Raw genomic sequence first — 19,893 nt, 5'->3', positions numbered from 1 at the left:
CTAACTGGGGCTCTGCCAGCTCCACAAGATTCTCCCTACAGGATATAAACCAAATTGGGTGTGAAATTATGCTTTGGAAAATCCAAACTTATTTTTAATCACGTACATGTAACCAGAGTGTTCCTGATCCCTCTGTCCCATTTTGTCCAATACGCAGTCAAATCCTTCCTAAATTGCTTCCCCATTGCCTGTGTGTGGGTGTGTGTTTATCATTTCCTGACTGCATCCAGTCAAATCCTGCTTACTTCCTTTGGCTCCTCCAACTTGGCTGAATTCTCTCAATCAGACCATCTGTTTTTCATTGCTTATAGAGTGTTCTCTGTGTTGCCCATTCTCTGCCCAGAGCCCTTGGTGTTAACTTGGATAGCCCGTGAATCAAGGCCGGTGGGGGTGGGGGGGGGGGGGGGGGGGGGGGGGGGGGGGTACTGCACACATCAGTAGGAGTCCCAATATAATTTGTACTTGCACTACTTAAAGATGGTCTGTGCCTCCTGAAAGGGGTTCTGGATTCTGGCTGAAGCAAATGCTGTGAGTTGTTCTGACCTGAGAAAGTGTGAAGAATTTGTGGCCATAGGAGTCCACCCAAGTTTTCGGGGACTGGACGAGAGGAGGTGGTTGAGGAACAAAGAACAGTACAGCACAGGAACAAGCCCTTTGGCCCTCCAAGCCTGCGCTGATCACGTGTCCTATCTGGACCAACCACCTATATCCTTCTATACCCTGTCTGTTCATGTGTCGATCTAGATAAGGTTAGTAGGGGTGATTGGGTTAGGGGGATAGGGTGGAAGTGAGGCGTTAAGTGGGGTGCAGACTCGATGGGCCGAACGGCCTCCTTCTGCACTGTATGTTCTCTGTTAAAGGTCACTAACGCATCTGCCTCAACCACCTCACTTGGCAGCGCATTCCAGGCCACCACCACCCCTTGTGTAATAAACATCCCCACACATCTGGTGTGGTTTAGGGGCTGGTTTAGCTCACAAGGCTAAATCGCTGGCTTTTAAAGCAGACCAAGCAGGCCAGCAGCATGGTTCGATTCCCGTACCAGCCTCCCCGGACAGGCGCCGGAATGTGGCGACTAGGGGCTTTTCACAGTAACTTCATTGAAGCCTACTCGTGACAATAAGCGATTTTCATTTTTCATTTTTCATTTCACATCTCTGCTGAACCTTTCCCCCCTCGCCTTGAACTTGTGCCCCCTTTTAATTTTCAATTCCATCCTGGGGGAAAAGCCTCCAACTGTTCACCCTATCTATACCCCTCATAATTTTATAAACTTCTATCAGGTCTCCCCTCAGTCTCCGTCTCTCCAGGGAGAACAATCCCAGTTTATTCAATCTCTCATCGGTAATACCCTCCATACCAGGCAACATCCTGGTAAACCTTTTCTATACTCTCTCCAAAGCCTCCACGCCCTTCTGGTAGTGCGGTGGCCAGAATTGGACACAGTATTCCAAATGAGGCCTAACCAACGTTCTATATAACTGTAACATCATTTTCGAGCCTTTATACTCAATACCCCGTCCTATGAAGGAAAGCATGCCATATGCTTTCTTTTAACCATTCCCACCTGTGCTGCCACTTTTAAGGATCTGTGGACCTGCACGCCCAGGTGTCTCTGTGTCTCTATGCTCCTGATGGTTCTTCCATTTATTTTATAGCTCCCAACTGAATTGGATCTACCAGAATCCATCACCTCGCATTTGTCTGGGTTAAATTACATCTGCCATTTCTCTGCCCAATTTTGCAGCCTATCTATATCCTGTTGTGTTCTCTGACAATCTTCATCACTGTCCACAACTCCTGCAATCTTAGTGTCATCCGCAAACTTGCTAATCAGATCCGCTACGTTTTCTTCAAAGTCGTTTGAGGTGGAGTGGACGAGAGAGATCCTGGGTGGGATTCTCCGACCCCCCCGCCCGGTCGGATAATCCCCGGGGGGGGGGGGGGGGGCGGCGCGAATCCTGCCCCGCCACGCTGACGCCGGTTTCCGTATTCTCTTGTGCCGTTTTTCGGGCAGGGCGGGATTCCCGACACGCCAGTCGGGGGCCATTGGCAGCAGTCCCCCCCGACAATTCTCCGGACCCCAATGGGCCAAGCGGCCGTCCATTTTTGGCCAGTCCCGCCGGCGTGAATCACTCAACTCACGCACTGGCGTGACCGGGCAGGTAAGCCGGCGGGGGCGGTCCTCGGGGGGGGCATGGGGGGAACCGCCCACCGTGGCCTGGCCCGCGATCAGGGCCCATCGATCTGCGGGCGGGCTTGTTCCATGGGGGCACTCCTTTCTACTGCGCCGACCGCTGAAGGGCTCCGCCATGGCTGACGCAGAGAAGGGAACCCGCGCATGCGCCAGAATACGCCGGCCGGTCTGCGCATGCGCGGAATCACTCCGGCAGTTCCGTACATGCGTGAGATCATGCCGACCCTTCGGCGCATGCACGAACTCATGCCATCCCGGTGTCAACCCCTCCGCTGTCCACCTCTCCCCCTAGAAAGTGGGGAATTCCTGCAGTTTCGGGGCCTGTTAACGCCAGAGTGGTTGGCGCCGTTTCTCCCGCTGGCATGGGGACTTAGTCCCCAGAAGGAAGAACCCCAGCTCCTGTATCCTTGGAGCAAAGCCGCTTAGAACATAGAACATAGAACAGTACAGCACAGAACAGGCCCTTCGGCCCTCAATGTTGTGCCGAGCCATGATCACCCTACTCAAACCCATGTATCCACCCTATACCCGTAACCCAACAACCCCCCCCCCCCCAACCTTACTTTTTAGGACACTACGGGCAATTTAGCGTGGCCAATCCACCTAACCCACACATCTTTGGACTGTGGGAGGAAACCGGAGCACCCGGAGGAAACCCACGCACACACGGGGAGGACGTGCAGACTCCGCACAGACAGTGACCCAGCCGGGAATCGAACCTGGGACCCTGGAGCTGTGAAGCATTTATGCTAACCACCATGCTACCGTGCCTTCCTGCTATAAAATGAGAGTCAGTGGGAACCGATCACCACAGAGATAAATGGCAGGATTTCAACCCCAGTGACCTGGATACAGTTCTGCACGAGTGGTCATGGTCAGTGAATGGAACTTCAAATGCCATATTTTGTCAACGGCACCAGCAGCCTTGGCACTTCTCAATTCACTACACCCCATCATTATCTGGCTGCACCACAGCCTGGTATGGCAACTGCTCAGCTCAAGACCGGAAGAAACTACAGAGAGTCGTAAACACAGCCCAGTCCATCGCACAAACCCGCCTCCCATCCATTGACTCAGTCTACACCTCCCACTGCCTTGGGAAAGTGGACAGCATAATCAAGGGTCCCTCCCACCCGGCTTATTCTCTCTTCCAACCTCTTCCATTGGGCAGGAAATACAAAAGTCTGAGAACACACATTAACAGATTCAAAACCAGCTTCTTCCTCCCTGTTACCAGACTCCTGAATGATCCTCTTATGTACTGAACTGATCTCTCCATGTATCTTCTCTACTGAGTAGTACTACCCTTCGTATGCTTCACCGAATGTCTGTGTTTATGTATTTACATTGTGTATTTATTGTATGTCCTGGTCCTGTTTTTGTCATGTGTGTAATGATCTGTCTGAACTGTACGCAGAACAATACTTTTCACTGTACCTTGGTACATGTGACAATAAACGCAAATCGGCGGGACGGTAGCACAATGGTTAGCACTGTTGCTTCGCAGCTCCAGGGTTCCAGGTTCGGTTTCCAGTTTGGGACAATCTGGTGCCTGCATGTTCTTTCCATGTCTGCGTTGGTTTCATCCAGGTGCTCCGGTTTCCTCCCACAGTCCAAAGATGTGCGTGCTAGGTGGATTGGCCATGCTAAATTGCCCTTCGTGTTAAAAAGATCAGGTGGGGTTACTGGGTTATGGGGCGAGGGTGAAGGTGTGGGATTAAGTAGGGGCCTCTTTCCAAGGGCCGATGCAAACTAGATGGGCCGAATGGCCTCCTTCTGCACTGTAAATTCTATGATCTATTCTGTGATCTATGAAATCCAAATCCAACGATGGTTGAATAGCAGCTTTTGATGGCTGATGTCTCTGCTTCCATTGTAGTACAAGTAAGAGCCAGCTCACATCTTGAGTGCTTCAGTGGAAGCTCAAACAGCCACCATCATAGCTCCAAACACCGGTGTTCAAAGGGGCTTCTGGAGTGTCACGGCAGTAAAGTACTCTGATTTCCAATGAGGTTTGCTGAGGAACCACCCCAGGAGTGTGGGGCACAAATTTGCTGTGCTCTTTCAGCATGAAAATATTTGTCCTTGAACCTCTGCCCTTCCAACAGTGCCTTTGCCAGCCAAGACTGTAGCTGGTCATGCCGAGGTTCAGAGAATAATACAGGGCAGAAAAGGTCCTTCAGCCCATCGAGTCTGCACTGACACATGAAAAACACCTGACCTGTCTACCTAATCCCATTTGCCAGCACTTGACACATAGCCTTGAATGTTATGATGTGCCAAATGCTCATCCAGATTCTTTTTATCACCCTCCCAAGCAGTGCATTCCAGACCATCACCACCCTCTGGGTAAAAACTTTTTTCCTCAAATCCCCCCGAACCTTCTGCCCCTAACCTTGAACTTGTGTCCCCTCGTAACTGACCCTTCAACTAAGGGGAACAGCTGCTCCCTATCCACCTTGCCCATGCCCCTCATAGTCTTGCACGCCTCGATCAACATACAACATAGAACGTACAGTGCAGAAGGAGGACATTCGGCCCATCGAGTCTGCACCAACCTACTTAAGCTTTCAGTTCAACCCTATCCCCTTAACCCAATAACCCCGCCTAACTGACACTAAGGGCAATTTAGCATGGCCAATCCATCTAACCTGCACGTCTTTGGACTGTGGGAGGAAACTGGAGCACTCGGAGGAAACCCACGCAGACACGGGGAGAACGTGCAGACTCCGCACAGACAGTGACCCGGCAGGGAATCGAAACTGGGACCCTGGCGCTGTGAAGCCACACTGCAAACCACTATGCTACCGTGCTGATCAGGTCGCCTCTCAATCTTCTCTGCTCCAGCGAAAACAACCCAAGCCTATCCAACCTCTCTTCGTAATTTAAATATTCTATCCCAGGCAACATCCTGGTGAATCACCTCTGCAACCCCTCCAGTGCAATCACATCCTTCCTATAATGTGGTGACCAGAACTGCACACAGTACCCCAGCCGTAGCCTCATCAAAGTTCTATATAACTCCAACTTGACCTCCCTGCTTTTGTAATTTATGCCTCGATTGATAAGTGTCCCATAAGCCTTTTTCACCACCCTATTAACCTGCCCTCTGGCAGAGATCTATGGACATGTACACCAAGGTCTCTTTGTTCCTTGGAACTTCCCAGTGTCATGCCATTCATTGAATACTTCCTTGTCACATTACTCCTTCCAAAATGTATCACCTCACACTTTTCAGGGTGAAATTCCATCAGCCACTTTTCTGCCCACTTGACTATCCCGTCGATATCTTTCTGTAACCCAAGCCACTCAACCTCACTGTTAACCACCCGGCCAAACTTTGTGTTCTGCACAAACGTACTGATTCTACCCCCCCCACATAGTCATCTATGTCGTTTATATAAATTGCGCAGTCTAAAGCTGGGCCTTCTAGCCCAGAGCTGCTCAAGTTCATCTCCAAGATCATCTGTGTTTTCCCTGTAGAAGGTTAGCAGTCATCCACTAGCACATGCTGCAGTCACTGATGTCGTACAGTCACTGAGGTAGGAAAAGGCACCAGGAAGATGGGAATTCACAAGGGGCTGTTAATTTCTGTTTGCAATGTAACATGATTCTGAATTTGGATCGGAATGTGCATTTTGTGTTGGCTTCTATATATGCATTGTGACCAAGATGATCAATGTGGTGGTCAGGTGTCAAAGGAAATGTTCGACAGATTAAAACCTAGTCTAACATCTCGGCAACTACACAACTGACCCCCCCGAATCAACCCCCCGTTCCCCGAACCCTTCAATAAACCCTGACTCCCTGACTACCCCCCCCAACCATTCGACTAACCACCCTGACCTGACCACCTGACTACTCACGATCTGAATATACCTCCAGCTCTAACTACCACCCCCCTCCCACTACACTCCCGATACAACTATCCCCCAACCAACTGACTACCCACCAGACCCGATCCGACATTCACCCAGAGGGTAGTGGGCGTCTGGAATTCACTGCCTGAATTGGTGGTTGAGGTAGAAATGCTCAGCTCATTTATAAGGCATCTGGATCTACACCTGAAGTGCTATAGCCAGGTGCTGGAAAGTGAGATTAAAATGAGCGGCTACCTTCCATTTTCTCTTTTTTGGCTGGCACAGACATGATGGGCTGAATGGCCTCTTTCTATGCCATACCTTTTCCATGGTTCCATATTTCTTTGCTGTCAAAAAGGGGGATATGCCCTCTCTTCCCCAAACACTACTCTGCCGAGTTCCCCGATGGGCACTGGGCTGTGCATTTCTGGGAAAAATGGGCTCAAACGTTTGCCGGGGAAAGTGGATAGCAGCCGCGAGTTGAAGAATTTTGTTTGCAGCGACAATCCGCCGATCATTGCCACTGTCTGAAGATTTGGCCCTCAGTGCCAGGCATTAAAGTTATCGAGATCTAGACTGGGATTTTCCAGCCCTGTCTGCTGATCTTCCGGTCCCGCCGAAAGACAAGGGGCTTTTGGCTAGCCTGCCGCATCTCCCAAACCAGTGCCCGACACACCAGGGCAGGAAAATCCTGAGACTATGGGGTATTGTGCTGAGTGGAGTCCAAATGTGCTTTGAACTTGAAGATTGCTTCTCACTGTTTTATTCTCCCCGAGATGTCCTGATAAAGCTCTGACAGCTTATCGTGCTTGCCATTGTGCTTCATTACTTTGGACAGAGTAACTGTTTTTCTGTTCATTCATTCTGGCCAGTATTGGCCTTACCCTACTTGCCCTCATGGAGGTCGTGGGGAGTCACTTTCTTGAACTGCTGCGATCCATATGGTGAAGTGCATCAGTGTCGATCTCTCTGACTCATTTTATAATCCAAACTGACTGTGAATCTATCTGGTGGTGCCTGGAGCGAATGGAGTGTGTTACAATGCATCCTCAGAAAGATTTTCTGCTCTGAGGCATCCTCTTCAAGAGTGTCTTTCTCCTGAGCTCATCCTCGGGGGCAGAGAAAAAGCGGAAGTTAGTATGGCAGTGAGAGTCTAGAAAATCACAAACGAGAGAGTTCATGGTGCAGCTTGAGGTTGTACTGCACTGCAACGGTAACACAATAGCTTGATTAAGAATTTGTAAAGCTACATCAAAAAGGGATAGTCGAAAATGATCTGTTCAGGAATATTGAAGACGGATTATAAATTTATATTTATTCAAGCTGAGTTAGACTTTTGTACCAGGGAGCCAGGGGTTGCAAACAAGAGTGTGGAGCTGAGAACACAGCCAGATCAACCATGATCGTATTAAATGGTGGAGCATGCTTGAAAAGTCAAATGGACGACTCCTGCTCTTAAGCCCTATTGTCTTATGTAAGACAAGCAGTGCCTGATCACAAATCCCGGCATCAGGAAAGGGATGACTCACTGGGAGCAGTGCCAAGAAGGCGAATACCATGTTTGTCCGCCTTGCACGAAATGATTGACAGTAACAGCAACCATGGATGAACACAATTGCTAAACTGACCAGGCGTGGGCCACCATAAAGCAATGGATGAAAAGAAGGAAAGCAAACCCAAATTCCAGTCCAACCTCCAAGCCAACAAGAACCAGAACCAAAATAGCCTGTCACTCTTCCAACAGAACAGCAAACGCGATGAGGAAGGGTCATATAGCCCCAAGACGGCCTGAACCTCTAACTTCAAGGACTTGAAGTGGGGAGATGGAGAAGTGAGCAGATTGTTAATGCTAATACTGACCAGGCAATAATGTTAGAATATCATTAAGGTTGCAACAATAAAGGAAATGCATAAGACTTGTAACTTGTATTGCCCTATTATGTATTTTCTTTTATTCTCTTTTCTTCCCATGTACTTAATGATCTGTTGAGCTGCTCGCAGAAAAACACTTTTCACTGTACCTCGGTACACGTGACAATAAACAAATCCAATCCAATCCAATGTAAGACTGTAAACTAATGGAGCTCTGTACCCATAGAATAAAGACTTTGGGGAGGTGTAGTATAAGGGTCTGGTAGGTACAGGGTTATTGTGGGACATTATTGAGTCCGGTACCACCCACACAGTGATGTAAAAAGGCACGTGACTCAGACCTGGGGTCAGTGTGATGTTGGCCAGAGATGTGTTGAGGCCTAGAGATGGAGATAGTTCCATGCCTGTACCCTTTACTGTTTATATGTCTATCATTACAAGTAGTTAATAAGGACTTGCTATTAGCATCCAGAAGACTACAAAGGCTTCTTGAACAGATACTTCTGTTACCGACACCATTACGACAAATGGCATGAGTAAAAAGGCATGAGGTGGAAACATTTGGGAACCACCTTTCCAAAGTCAGTTTTTTCCTCCCAAGTATTTACTCTTACTACATGTCATGTCGCAAAATATTCATAGACTGCATTGCACAATGCTATTTCCTAATTTGCATTTGAAGGAATTACTCGTAGCTGCTTTCGCCATTTTCTTTGAGTAGCTATTCCATTGCAAAGTAAGCCTACTTGTGACAATAAAGATTATTATTATTATAACGGGCCGCATCTACTTGAACTGCTATTCTGGATAAGTTAAAATAGCTTGACATGTTTATATTGGTGAAGAAGATATCTTCCAGCTTCTCGCCTGCAAGAATTAATTTTCACAAAGTAAAAATAGTGTCCTGAGGTTGAATATAGTGTTCTGGGCTTTATTACTAGGAGCAGAGAGTGCAAGAGCAAGGGGATTATACTGAATTTACACGAGACACTAGTTAGATCTCAGCTACACACAGTAGGAAGGATGTGATTGCGTTGGAGAGTGTGCAGAAGAGGTTCACAAGAAAGGTTGCAGGGATGAGAATCTTTAGTATAATAGTAATAATTTTTATTGTCACAAGTAGGCTTACATTAACACTGCAATGAAGTTACTGTGAAAATCTCCTAGTCGCCACACTCCGGGGCCTGTTCAGGTACACAGAGGGAGAATTCAAAATCTCCAATTCACCAAACAAGCACGTCTTTCGGAACTTGTGGGAGGAAACCGGAGCACCCGGAGGAAACCCACGCAGACACTGGGAGAATGTACAGACTCCACACAGACAGTGACCCAAGCCGGGAATCGAACCTGGGACCCTGCCGCTGTGATGCAGCAGTGCTAACCGCAGTATGAGGATAGATTGGAGAGGTTGGGACTGTACTCCTTGGAGAGAAGAAAGCAAAGAGGAGATTTTTAGAGATATTCAAAACCATGAACAGAATAGATAGGAAAAAACTGTTCCCGCTCGTAAAAGAATTGAGCCCGAGAGGGCGCAGATTTAAAGTGATTTGCGAAAGAAGCAAATGCGATGTAAGAAAAACCTTTTTCACACAGTGAGTTGTTTAGGTGTGGAATGCACTGCCTAGAAGTGCCATGGAGGCATTAGGTGATTATTTGAATAGAAACAATGTGCAGGGGTACAGGGAAAAGGAAAGGGAACGGCAATGAGTCACAATGTTCATTTGGAGAGCCGATTCAAACACATTGGGCCAAATGGCCTCCTTCTGTGCGCTAACAATTTTGTGGGCGAGATTCTCTGGCCTCCCTGTGGCGTGTCTCTCGGCGGTGAGAAGCGGCCCGCCAATGGCCACTATCAATGGGATTTCCTATTGAATCTACCCCACGCCATTGGGAAACCTGCAGTGGGGGTGCTCCATCAGCGGGGCCGGAAGATCCCGCTGGCGGAAACAGCAGGAAGATCTCACCCTGTGTGTGTGTGCTGCTGTGAAAAATGAGAATTCAAAAATAATCGCCCAAACTGTATCAGCTCGTAACGATTTCCTAAATATAGTCCTTGATGCACAATCAATGGACACAAAACGTAGGTGAAGTCTGAAACGAAAGGCTTTAATTAGCAAGAAGTGAGCCCGGCAGCAGACGTACAGGAAATGGCCTGGCTGCTGGGGAACATGGGTTCTTATACCCCGCCTTGTAGGCGGAGCTTGCTTCCTCTTAGCCAATAGGAATACGGAGAGCACGATACTTGGGCCAATGGGCAGCGAGCCCTCTGCACCAATGGCAGCTCACACTCCCAGGTACCGTAATACCCCTAGTCATACCAGCACAGTCCTAACTCATGTCTTTAAGTTTTGTCGATTAGGAGGTCTGTTACTCTCTCATGATAACTTACAGCAGTTCCACTAATCTAACTCTGACCTTTTGTGTCAACCAGGGCCAGCGGATGAGCAACAGCAATCACTCTGGTGAACACTTGCCTGTTGAACGAGCACGCTTGGTGCACTCTGACGAAAATGGCCACAGCGAGAGGGCACGGAAGAACCGTAACCGCTTGTCTTCAGGTTCCCAGCACAGCCGAGGCCAATACCCACTTGTGGAGGAGGAGTATTCTGACCCCTATCAGGACACATACAAATCACGAAGGAGTCATGGGTCACCTGGAGGCCACAGCCACGATTCTCAGCACAGGCTATGAAAAACGTTGCTACTCACCTACAGGATACGAAATAGAGAAAATATTTTTTTTTTTTTTTAAAACAAGTTAAAACCCCTGCCTTGCGACGTATAACTCATGAACAGGGAAGTATCTAGGCAGTATTCAAGAGTGTGTTATTGAAACAACCCAATGTGGTTTTCAGAAAGTCACGTTTTTTTTTTCTTTTTTGAGGCTGGTTTACTCATAAGGGAGACAGTCTAGTAAAGTATTTTCCAAAATTCTTTACTAGATTTGTAAATATGAAGAATGTACGGTGGTGTGATCTGTGGTACCGTGAGTTACGGCCACTGTGTCACTGATTTCATCTGCCTCTATATATTTTTAGCATATGAAATAACCACATATGTTACCACAGTTGGTGCTAAAGCAGATACCTGCTCTGTTGCCATGCCAACTTAGCCCTACCGTCAGTGTGGTGGATCTGTGTCCAGGTGGGTTCCTAGCACTTAACCTGCCTGAAAACTTCCCAATGCAATGACAAAACTCCTTTAATGCATAACAATCTTCACCTGATTTCTTGTTAGCAATAAATGGTATTGCGAGACAACTCTGCACTACCATTGTTTCAACAGATTTTGCTTCAGTGTATGATTCCAGAATTTACACAGCTCTCCATTATGTGTACAGCACACTTACTTGCATGAGACAAGCAGTAACGAACCATATATTTACAGACAAGATATTATTTAAACTTAAGAAAAATAAATTAAGCTTTCATGCATTCGCTATTTGTGTATGGTTTTTGAAAGATATTATTTATAAAGAATGAATTTGGGCTGTACATTATATTGCTGATGTTAATTCCTATATTTTCATGTTTAAAGAATTCAATGTTATTAGTTAGCAGAAGCAATAGTGCACCAAATTCTAGTACAGTTGGGGTCTCTCGCCAGGACAACTTGTATGGTGGTATCCATTTATTAAACCCTTGCATTTTTGAAGAGAACACTGGGAAGCCTTCATTTCATGTATCCATGACAGCCGCCCTTCAAAGTGATTTGACTTACAGAATTCATTTTGGCACAAGGTAAGGTCTTTGGGAAATACTCTGCAACAGTGATTGAGCAACTTAAGTCACTGATTATATCACAGGATTCAAAATTGGCATTACGCTGATTTCTTAACCTCTCGGAATAATTCTCCTTTAAATTATTTCTGGTTGCGCAGAAGTTTTGGCTATCGTTCTCCTGGCTAATCAGCGGTAACCTGTATTTACAGCGAACGTAATACTGTCACACATCGCTGAGCAAAAAATTACATTTTTGTCATTTGCTTTATTATTCTTTGAGTGCTTTCAACAATTGTACTCGAGTTGTTTCATATGAATCCTAAATATCTTCATTCCATTTGACTTATACATGGTAGCATAACAGTGTGCATGTTCATTTCCGCCTAGTTGCATCTGTTACATGGCATGATCAGCTAGAACTGAGATGGAGGGCAGGGAGGGGGCTGGGTTATGGGGAGGGAGAAGGGGAGAAAACGGGATGAGAAAGTTCATTGCGAGGCATTTGTTTTGTTTAGTGGTATACCTGAGGCATTTGTTTTGTTTAGTGGTATACCTGAGAGATACACATTGTCAGGATGTCCTAAAGTGCAATTAGGTCCCTTTTGTGCCAATACTGTTGCAACATATGAAATGCAGCAACCAAATTGCATACAGCAAGCTTCCACAAACAACTATGTGATAATGACCAAGGCGTTTGCTTTACTTGGTGTTATTTGATGGACAAGTATTGGCCAGGACACTGGGGAGAATTTCCCTGTTCCTTTTGAAGTCATGTCACGGCAACTTTTATGTCCGCCTGTAAGTAGTAGGTAGCACCTGTGCAATACAGCACTGGAGTGTCGGCCTAGATTTTGTGCCCAGGACTCTGGGGTGGGACTTCAACCACAGCTTTCTGACTCGGAAGTGAGAGTTCAGTCAACTGAGTGGTACTCTGTATAGTGAAGGGAATAGGGTGGTGGGTGGTTGGCACTGTAAGCAGACACACCAATTGGCGGTTCAGGTTCTTCTGGCACTGAACGTGCTAGCAGGAGAAACAGTGACAAGTACTACTGGGAATGAACACCTGGACTGCAATATGAAGACAGGTTTGATTAAAAGAAGAAAGAATTGTGTACCATCCCTGGAGTGACCGATAACATTTACAAATGACCATAAGACCTAGGAGCAGAATTAGACCATTCAGCCCATTGAGTCTGCTCCGCCATTCAATCATGGCTGATATGTTTCTCATTCCCATTTTCCTGCCTTCTCCCCATAACCCCTGATCCCCTTATTAATCAACAACCTATCTATCTCTGTCTTAAAGACACTCAGTGAATTGGCCTCCACAGCCTTCTGCGGCAAAGAGTTCCACAGATTCACCACCCTCTGGCTGACAAAATTCCTCCTCGGTGTTAAAGGATCGTCCCTTCAGTTTGCAGCTGTGGCCTCGGGTTCTAGTTTCTCCTACTAATGGAAACATTACTGTACTATTTGGTTGTCAATGCCGCATGCGCCGTTGAATGCATTCATGCCGTTGTCGAGGCACTGGAGCATGGCATTCAGTTGGACGCCCCGCACGAGCCTCGATTGTCGGCTGACGTGCAATTCGCCGCCCAATCGTGTTTCCCGATTCCGGCGTCGCTGGACAGAGAATCGAGCCCCACACTTTTTTGCTAACATCAGGGTTTGAGCTGAAGCCGCATTCTTAAAGTTAATGCTACTTTTGGGGCCTTTAGCAGACAAAATTGGAGCTACTTCACCCTCAAGTATAAAATTCCTAAGACGTCTTGGGTCCCAATTTGCACCCGCTGTTAAAATACATTAGATAGAATTAGTTTTTCACCAGCTCCACCTATTGGAACAGAATTCTCTGGAGAAACACCAGACACACTCTCAAAGTCAACTGAGCCCAAAAGCAGGCCAGAATCCTCAAGTACAGGCTCACGATATGCTGAACTGCAAACTTTTTTGGCAGACTACAAGATGAACAGCCAGTTTTCAAAGTGAGCTTGGGCTTAGTCAGGTTTACAGGGAACTCCTGACATCCTAAATTAATATAGCCTTTCACTGCGCAGCCACTGTACACTGCAATGCCCCATTTTATGACAAAAGTAACATGTTGGTCTCTTTCAATCATTTTTATCTTCTATACTATCACTTTTATTACTCTGAGAAGCATTTGTCCTTTCAACTTTGCTGCGCCCTCATGGTTGTGAGTGTTCTGTTCACTGTCAACTCATTCACCTCTCCAGCTTCTGTGTGGCTTTGCAAATAAAGCTTTCCTGCCACCAACACGCGGAATGGTTCGCAACCTACCCTCCATTAGAAACTTTACCCTTATATTCAAAACTTTACAGACTTGTAGATGGGATTAGATTCCTACAGGTATACTGGTTTTGAATCCTTTCGCTAACAACACCTCACCAATGTGTTCAAAACAATGCTCCGGTTCATCGACCTGCACCATTGATCAAAAGCAACTTCTTTTTCTCTGGCAAATTCCTCAAAAGTTTGATTTTATCTCATCGTCAGATTTCTCATTTTTTTTTGTTTCTAAGCTTCTGGGACCGTCTCGTACGCATTTAGCACAGCAGTCCTAATTCTCGTAATCTGCAGACTATTCATCAGAAAGAGTGGGGTGGGGGGAGGGTGGTGGGGGAGAGATCTCATGCTTTTCTCACCAAAACATTTGGTAATAACATTGTCCAAATTTATTGTGGCCGCTCCAACTTTGTAGCAACTTTCTCAAATGAGACAAAATACATTTTAACTCCTTCCTCACTGAATTTAGGCACTAGGTGAATATTCACTGCCAAATCAAAACCAGGAGTCAAATCTGATCCCTTGTCAAATCTATCTGCTACTCCCTGTTCATTTCATCAAAGCGTTTCTTTATCCAGTTTAAATTTCCTGGTTTCTCTTCCGCATTGCAGTTCAGGCCTTTCTCCTGCCCGTAGAAATTCTAACTCCAGTTTTCCCATTTCCCTTGCTTCTCTTTTTTGTTTTCTCCTCTTTCGAGTTCAAATTGTTGTTTTTCTCTCTCTCTTTTGCACTTGTTTTCATTCCTCTTGCCTTTTCTTTCTCCTTCCTTTTGAGTTCACCTTGCTTTCATTTGTAACTGAACCGGAACCAACTTAATCTGTGTTTTTAATCTCAATTGCAGTTTTCCTCCTCAAGCTTCAAATATCGAGCCAATACCTCAGCTAATCTATTTCCGTAGCACCCGTTTTCTCCCCCTATTTCCAACTTTTCTGCCACTGCTTCTAAATTAACCTTTGTCAAATGCTGCGAGACACTCAAGGATTCTCTTTCGAGGACAGCTTCCACAATAGACATATAGCCATTTTTAACTTTTCAATGAATTCAGCAAAAGTCACTCTGAAATCTTTTATGTGTAAACTCTGGCCACATGCGGTGTACTGGCCTTAGCCAGTGGATTCTAAATATCACAACGAGACCCCAATTTAATTCCAATCTCCATGGAGACTGCTAATGCTCTTTTTTCTTTTTTGAAATAAGTTTCAAGAACCCAATTCATTTTCTTTTCCCAATTAAGGGGCAATTCAACCTGGCCAATCCAACTATGCTGCACATCTTTGAGTTGTGGGGGCAAGACCCACACAGGCACGGGGAGAATGTGTAAACTCCACCCGGACAGTGACCGTGGGCTGGGATTGAACCCGGGATCGAACCCGGGACCTCAGCACCGTGAGGCAGCAGTGCTAACCACTGCACCACCATGCCGCCCATACTGATAATGTTTAAACCAAATTTGAACTGCCAGTTAATAACTGAAAAGGATGACATGACAAGATTTCAAAACTTAAAGAAGTTACAGTAACAAATTACTGAAAAAATCCTATTTACTAAACAAAGTCTTCTTTTGGTCGGCAACTTATATTTTAAATTACAGAAAGGAAGATTCCCCTTTTTAATTATCAGACATTGCTCTCTCTATGCAATTACAGTCCTTCTAGCAGACATAGAAACATAGGGCAGATTTTATGGCCAAGTAACAGCCACTTAAGGGCCTTATCCCATCTAGCCTCAATGTTTAGACTTGCAGGTGCGGGTAAGGTGGGAATTTGACATTTAAACTTTTCCCCACTCTGAAGGCACTCTCAGCGGGCCCTCCCCCAGGACATTGGAGCCACAGGAACTCTTCCCCCCCCCCCCCCCCCCCCCTCCACCCTGGGCCTACACCGTGACACTGCGATCACCCCCCTCCCGGGCGTCACAAACCCTCCTGACCCCAAGACTTCCGGGACTTAACTTTTTGAAAATCTCGAGATTTCCTCCCGGGCAAAGAGCTGTTGTACTGCTTCTGGCTGCTGTAATAATCAATAATCTTTATTAGTGTCAGAAGTAGGCTTACATTAACACTGCAATGAAGTTACTGTGTAAACCCCCTAGTCGCCACATTCCGGCGCCTGTTCGGGTACACAGAGGGAGAATTCAGAATGTCCAATTCACCTAACAGCACGTCTTTCAGGAGTTGTGGGAGGAAACCGGAGCATCCGGAGGAAGCCCACGCAGACACGGGGAGAACGTGCAGACTCTGTGCAGACAGTGAATCAAGCCAGGAATCGAACCAAGGTCCCTGGCGCTGTGAAGCAGCAGTGCTAACCACTGTGCTACCGTGTCACCCAAAACTGTGCCCAGCCATGTTGAAGAACTGTTGGCCAATCAGATTGGGTGAGTGGAATGCTCAAGTGAGGGTTAATTGGTAGTGGTTGTTCAAGAGTCGGCAGCTGCGTGTGAGGTGCTTAATCTCGGGATGGTTAGCGCCGATTGCTTGCCATCCTTAAAATTCTACCCTTAAAAAATAGAAGCAGGAGTAGGCCATTCGGCCCTTTGAGCCTGCTCCGCCATTCAATGTGGTCATGGCTGATCCTCTATCTCAACTCCACACTCCCCCGCTCTCCCCATACATCTTGACACAGTTAGCGCTTTGAAATCTATCTATTTCCTTCTTAAATATATTCAATGACTTGGCCTCCACATCCTTCTGTGGTAGAGAATTCCACAGGTTCATCATCCTCTGAGTGAAGACGTTTCCCCTCATCTCAGCCCTGTATGGCCTACCTCGTATCCTGAGAGTGTGACCCCCCAGCTAGAGGAAATAACCTTCCTGCCTCCAGTCTGTCCAGTCCTGTCAGAATTTTAAACGTTTCAATGAGATCCCCTCTCATTCTTCTAAATCACAGTGAATACATGCACAGTCAATCCAGTCTCTCTTCATACAATAACCCTGCCATCCCAGGAATCAGTCTGATGAACCTTCGCTGCCCTCCTTCTATGGCAAGTATATCTTTTCTTAGAATAAGAGACTAAAACTACCCACACTATGGTCTCACCAAGGCCCTGTATAGCTGTAGTAATATATCTTTGCTCCTGTACTCAAATCCTCTTGCAATGAAGGCTGACATACCATTTGTCTTCCTAACTGTTTGCTGTACCCCATGTTTGCTTTCAGTGACTCATGTACTTGGACCCGCAGGTCTCTTTGTACACCAACATTTCCCAATCTATCATCTTTCAAATGACACTCTGTTTCTCCATGGAAGTCAATAACTTCACATTTATCCGCATTATATTCCACCTCACATGTATTTGTTCACTCGCTCAACTTATCTAAACCACCTTGAGGCCTCTTTTTTAAATGTACTTTATTACAAACATGTATTAAAACAAGTTACAATGAATAAACACCCCAGGAAACATACTTCCCAACAATCAACTATACAGTCTGTACAGAGTTTTCCCCTTTTTCACCCCCCTCCCCCGCGACGAACAGCCCCTCAAACACGGTCGCAAACATCCCCCACGTTTCCTCAAACCCCCCTAACTCATACTTTATCTTCTCTAATCACAGAAAGTCGTACAGGTCACCCAACCGAGCCACTGCAGCGGTGGCGATGCCGGCCGCCACTTCAGCAAAATTCGCCACCGTGCCACGACATCGGCCTTCCTCCTCTCCATGAGCTCCGGCTTCTCGGAAACCCCAAATCGCCACTAAAGGGTCCAGGACCTTGAAGCCTCATAACAGCCTCCTCACCATTCACATTCCCACAAAGTTGCATTTCATCAGCAAACTTGAAAATAATGGGCGTGGTCCAACTACACACAGTTTAGATACGGTCACATAATTCCTTGTACTTATCAATAAACCAATTCATATATGTATTATTCATCAAATTTTTATTCTAATTCATAATTAATACAAAAGTGATTCTAACAATCAAACAATTTTCTCAATTAAAATCGACATTTTCGCCCAGCTTGATATCTCACATTTGGATTGACAAATTGTGTGAGAAAATTAATTTAACCAATTATACATTGGGCACAGAAAATCAAATTGGTGATAATGTATTTAAGTTTAGTGTATGTCAGTCTTACAGATTTTTGGTGTCAGGAAATGTGACTGGCAGGTAAATAGCATCTTTACTTTGTGTCTAATTTCAGGGATGAGTTATTTGTCTAAGATATCTCTCTCTGATGCTCAAGGGGGCTGGCTGTCTTTTCAGAGTATTTGTTGGATTGATGACGATCCATCTAAATGCATCCATTTCCCTGTTTAACTGAGAAAACTTTCAGTTTACTTTATTACTTTATGTTCTCCAGAATGTCTCCCCATGACTTCCCTCCCCCACTCATAGTCAGCGCATGTTTTCAGAGGTTGCATTTGGAAAAGGATATGAGGAATTGGGAGGGAAGGAATTTTCAAACCGGAGGTGCAGATTAATTAAAATGCTCATCTTCTGCTCCTTTACTTTATTCTCCCTCTAGTTCATATCCTGAAATAAATTCAACAATTCACTTTACACTTGTTATTGGTGTGATTTTAGAACAAAGTGCAGATGTAGCAAAAGTTCTTAATTTAGGGTCTATTGTACTCAGATTAGCCCACAGAAACACAACGCTGAAAGGCACACACTGGGAGAATCAGTGAATTTCAACAATTTTATCAACCGGGAGCATGGAACCCTGGTAGGGTTTAACCAAACTCGAGCCAACAATACAAACACATAGCTAAATGCTTGGATCCAGAATTTGAACCATTTGGTAGAAGGTAGACAAAATAGTTTTTCAATCAGTTGGCTGCCATTTAGGAATGCAGGGACAGAGAATGAAAATAGACCATTCATATCATCCAGGTCAATTTGATGCTCAGTTATTTTTTCAAGATGCTCAGTTATTTTTTCAAGATGCTGATAGATCATTTTCATCTCCAACTTCTTGCCAAGCCTATATGTATTCTCTGCTGAGTCATTCACTTCCGTTTCTTGTTTTCCAATGCTTGAAGTGACTCATCATTTATTGGACCAAATGGAAATCTATCAAATAATCTAACAACTCTTAAACGTGAAGTGGTTCGTCCATATTGCATTGAGCTTGTGCTTTCCTGAGCTTACAATCGTGCTTGACGATTTTATATTCCAATATCCACACAAAAACAACCCAAGAACGTCTTTTTTATTGAGACCATTTAAGCTTCTTCGATATCACTTTATAATTCAGTAATTTAAGTGCCATTATATATTTTGCAGGGTAGTTTCAGAAAGAACGTTCCCGATGGTGGGGGAGTCCAGAACTAGGGGGTCTTAGTTTGAGGATAAGGGGTAAACCTTTGAGAACTGAGGTGAGTAGAAATTTCTTCACCCAGGGAGTGGTGAATCTGTGGAATTCACTACCACAAAAAGTAGTTGAGGCAAAAATATTGTGTAATTTCAAGAAGGAATTCGATACAGCTCTTGGGGCAAAGGGGTCACAGGATATGGGGGGAAGGCGGGATCACGGTATTGAACTCGACGATTAGCCATGATCATAATGAATGATCACAATGAATGGCGGAACAGGCTCGAAGGGCCAAATGGCCTCCTCCTGCTTCTATTTCCAATGTATGTTTCTGTGTATTTAAATGTGGTTACCAAAACTGATTACATTTCATGTGGTCTCAGCAGTGTTTCATAGATTGTGGGTATTCAACCTAGACTTATACTAAATTGGTCTCCTACATGGGCTGACAATCTATGAGCTATGGCAGTCATAATATAGTGTGATGGCATTTTCAATATTTATCAATATTCAATATTTATCAATATTCAATATAGATCTACTAATTCAAAATTGGTGTTGGACAATACAGGAAATAATTCTTGAAGGGACTCCTTAGTTTTGTGTATCCACCAAAAGAGAAAATGTAATCACAGGGAGTTGTGGTCAGAAATGAGGCTAAAGCATTGTACCACCAAAT

General features: G+C 45.5%; 1 protein-coding gene across 6 annotated transcripts in view; it reads left to right on the top strand.

Moving 5' to 3' along the window:
* cacnb4a (calcium channel, voltage-dependent, beta 4a subunit) overlaps window positions 1–11,361 on the top strand; it is a 403,331-nt gene extending 391,970 nt beyond the window's left edge. For 5 of the 6 annotated variants that reach the window (XM_038790022.1, XM_038790026.1, XM_038790023.1 and 2 more), the window contains one exon: window positions 10,361–11,361. In XM_038790022.1, the coding sequence (XP_038645950.1) occupies window positions 10,361–10,621 (261 nt within the window). In that variant the 3' untranslated portion in view covers window positions 10,622–11,361. The remainder of the gene's footprint in view (window positions 1–10,360) is intronic. The other variant, XM_038790027.1, reaches the window with a different exon arrangement.
* Window positions 11,362–19,893: the final 8,532 nt, after the last annotated feature.

The sequence above is a fragment of the Scyliorhinus canicula genome, chromosome 2, assembly GCF_902713615.1.
Source record: "Scyliorhinus canicula chromosome 2, sScyCan1.1, whole genome shotgun sequence".
NCBI classification, from domain to species: domain Eukaryota; kingdom Metazoa; phylum Chordata; class Chondrichthyes; order Carcharhiniformes; family Scyliorhinidae; genus Scyliorhinus; species Scyliorhinus canicula.
Note: the sequence above shows the minus strand (reverse complement) of the source record. Positions and strands in the feature narration are given on the sequence as shown.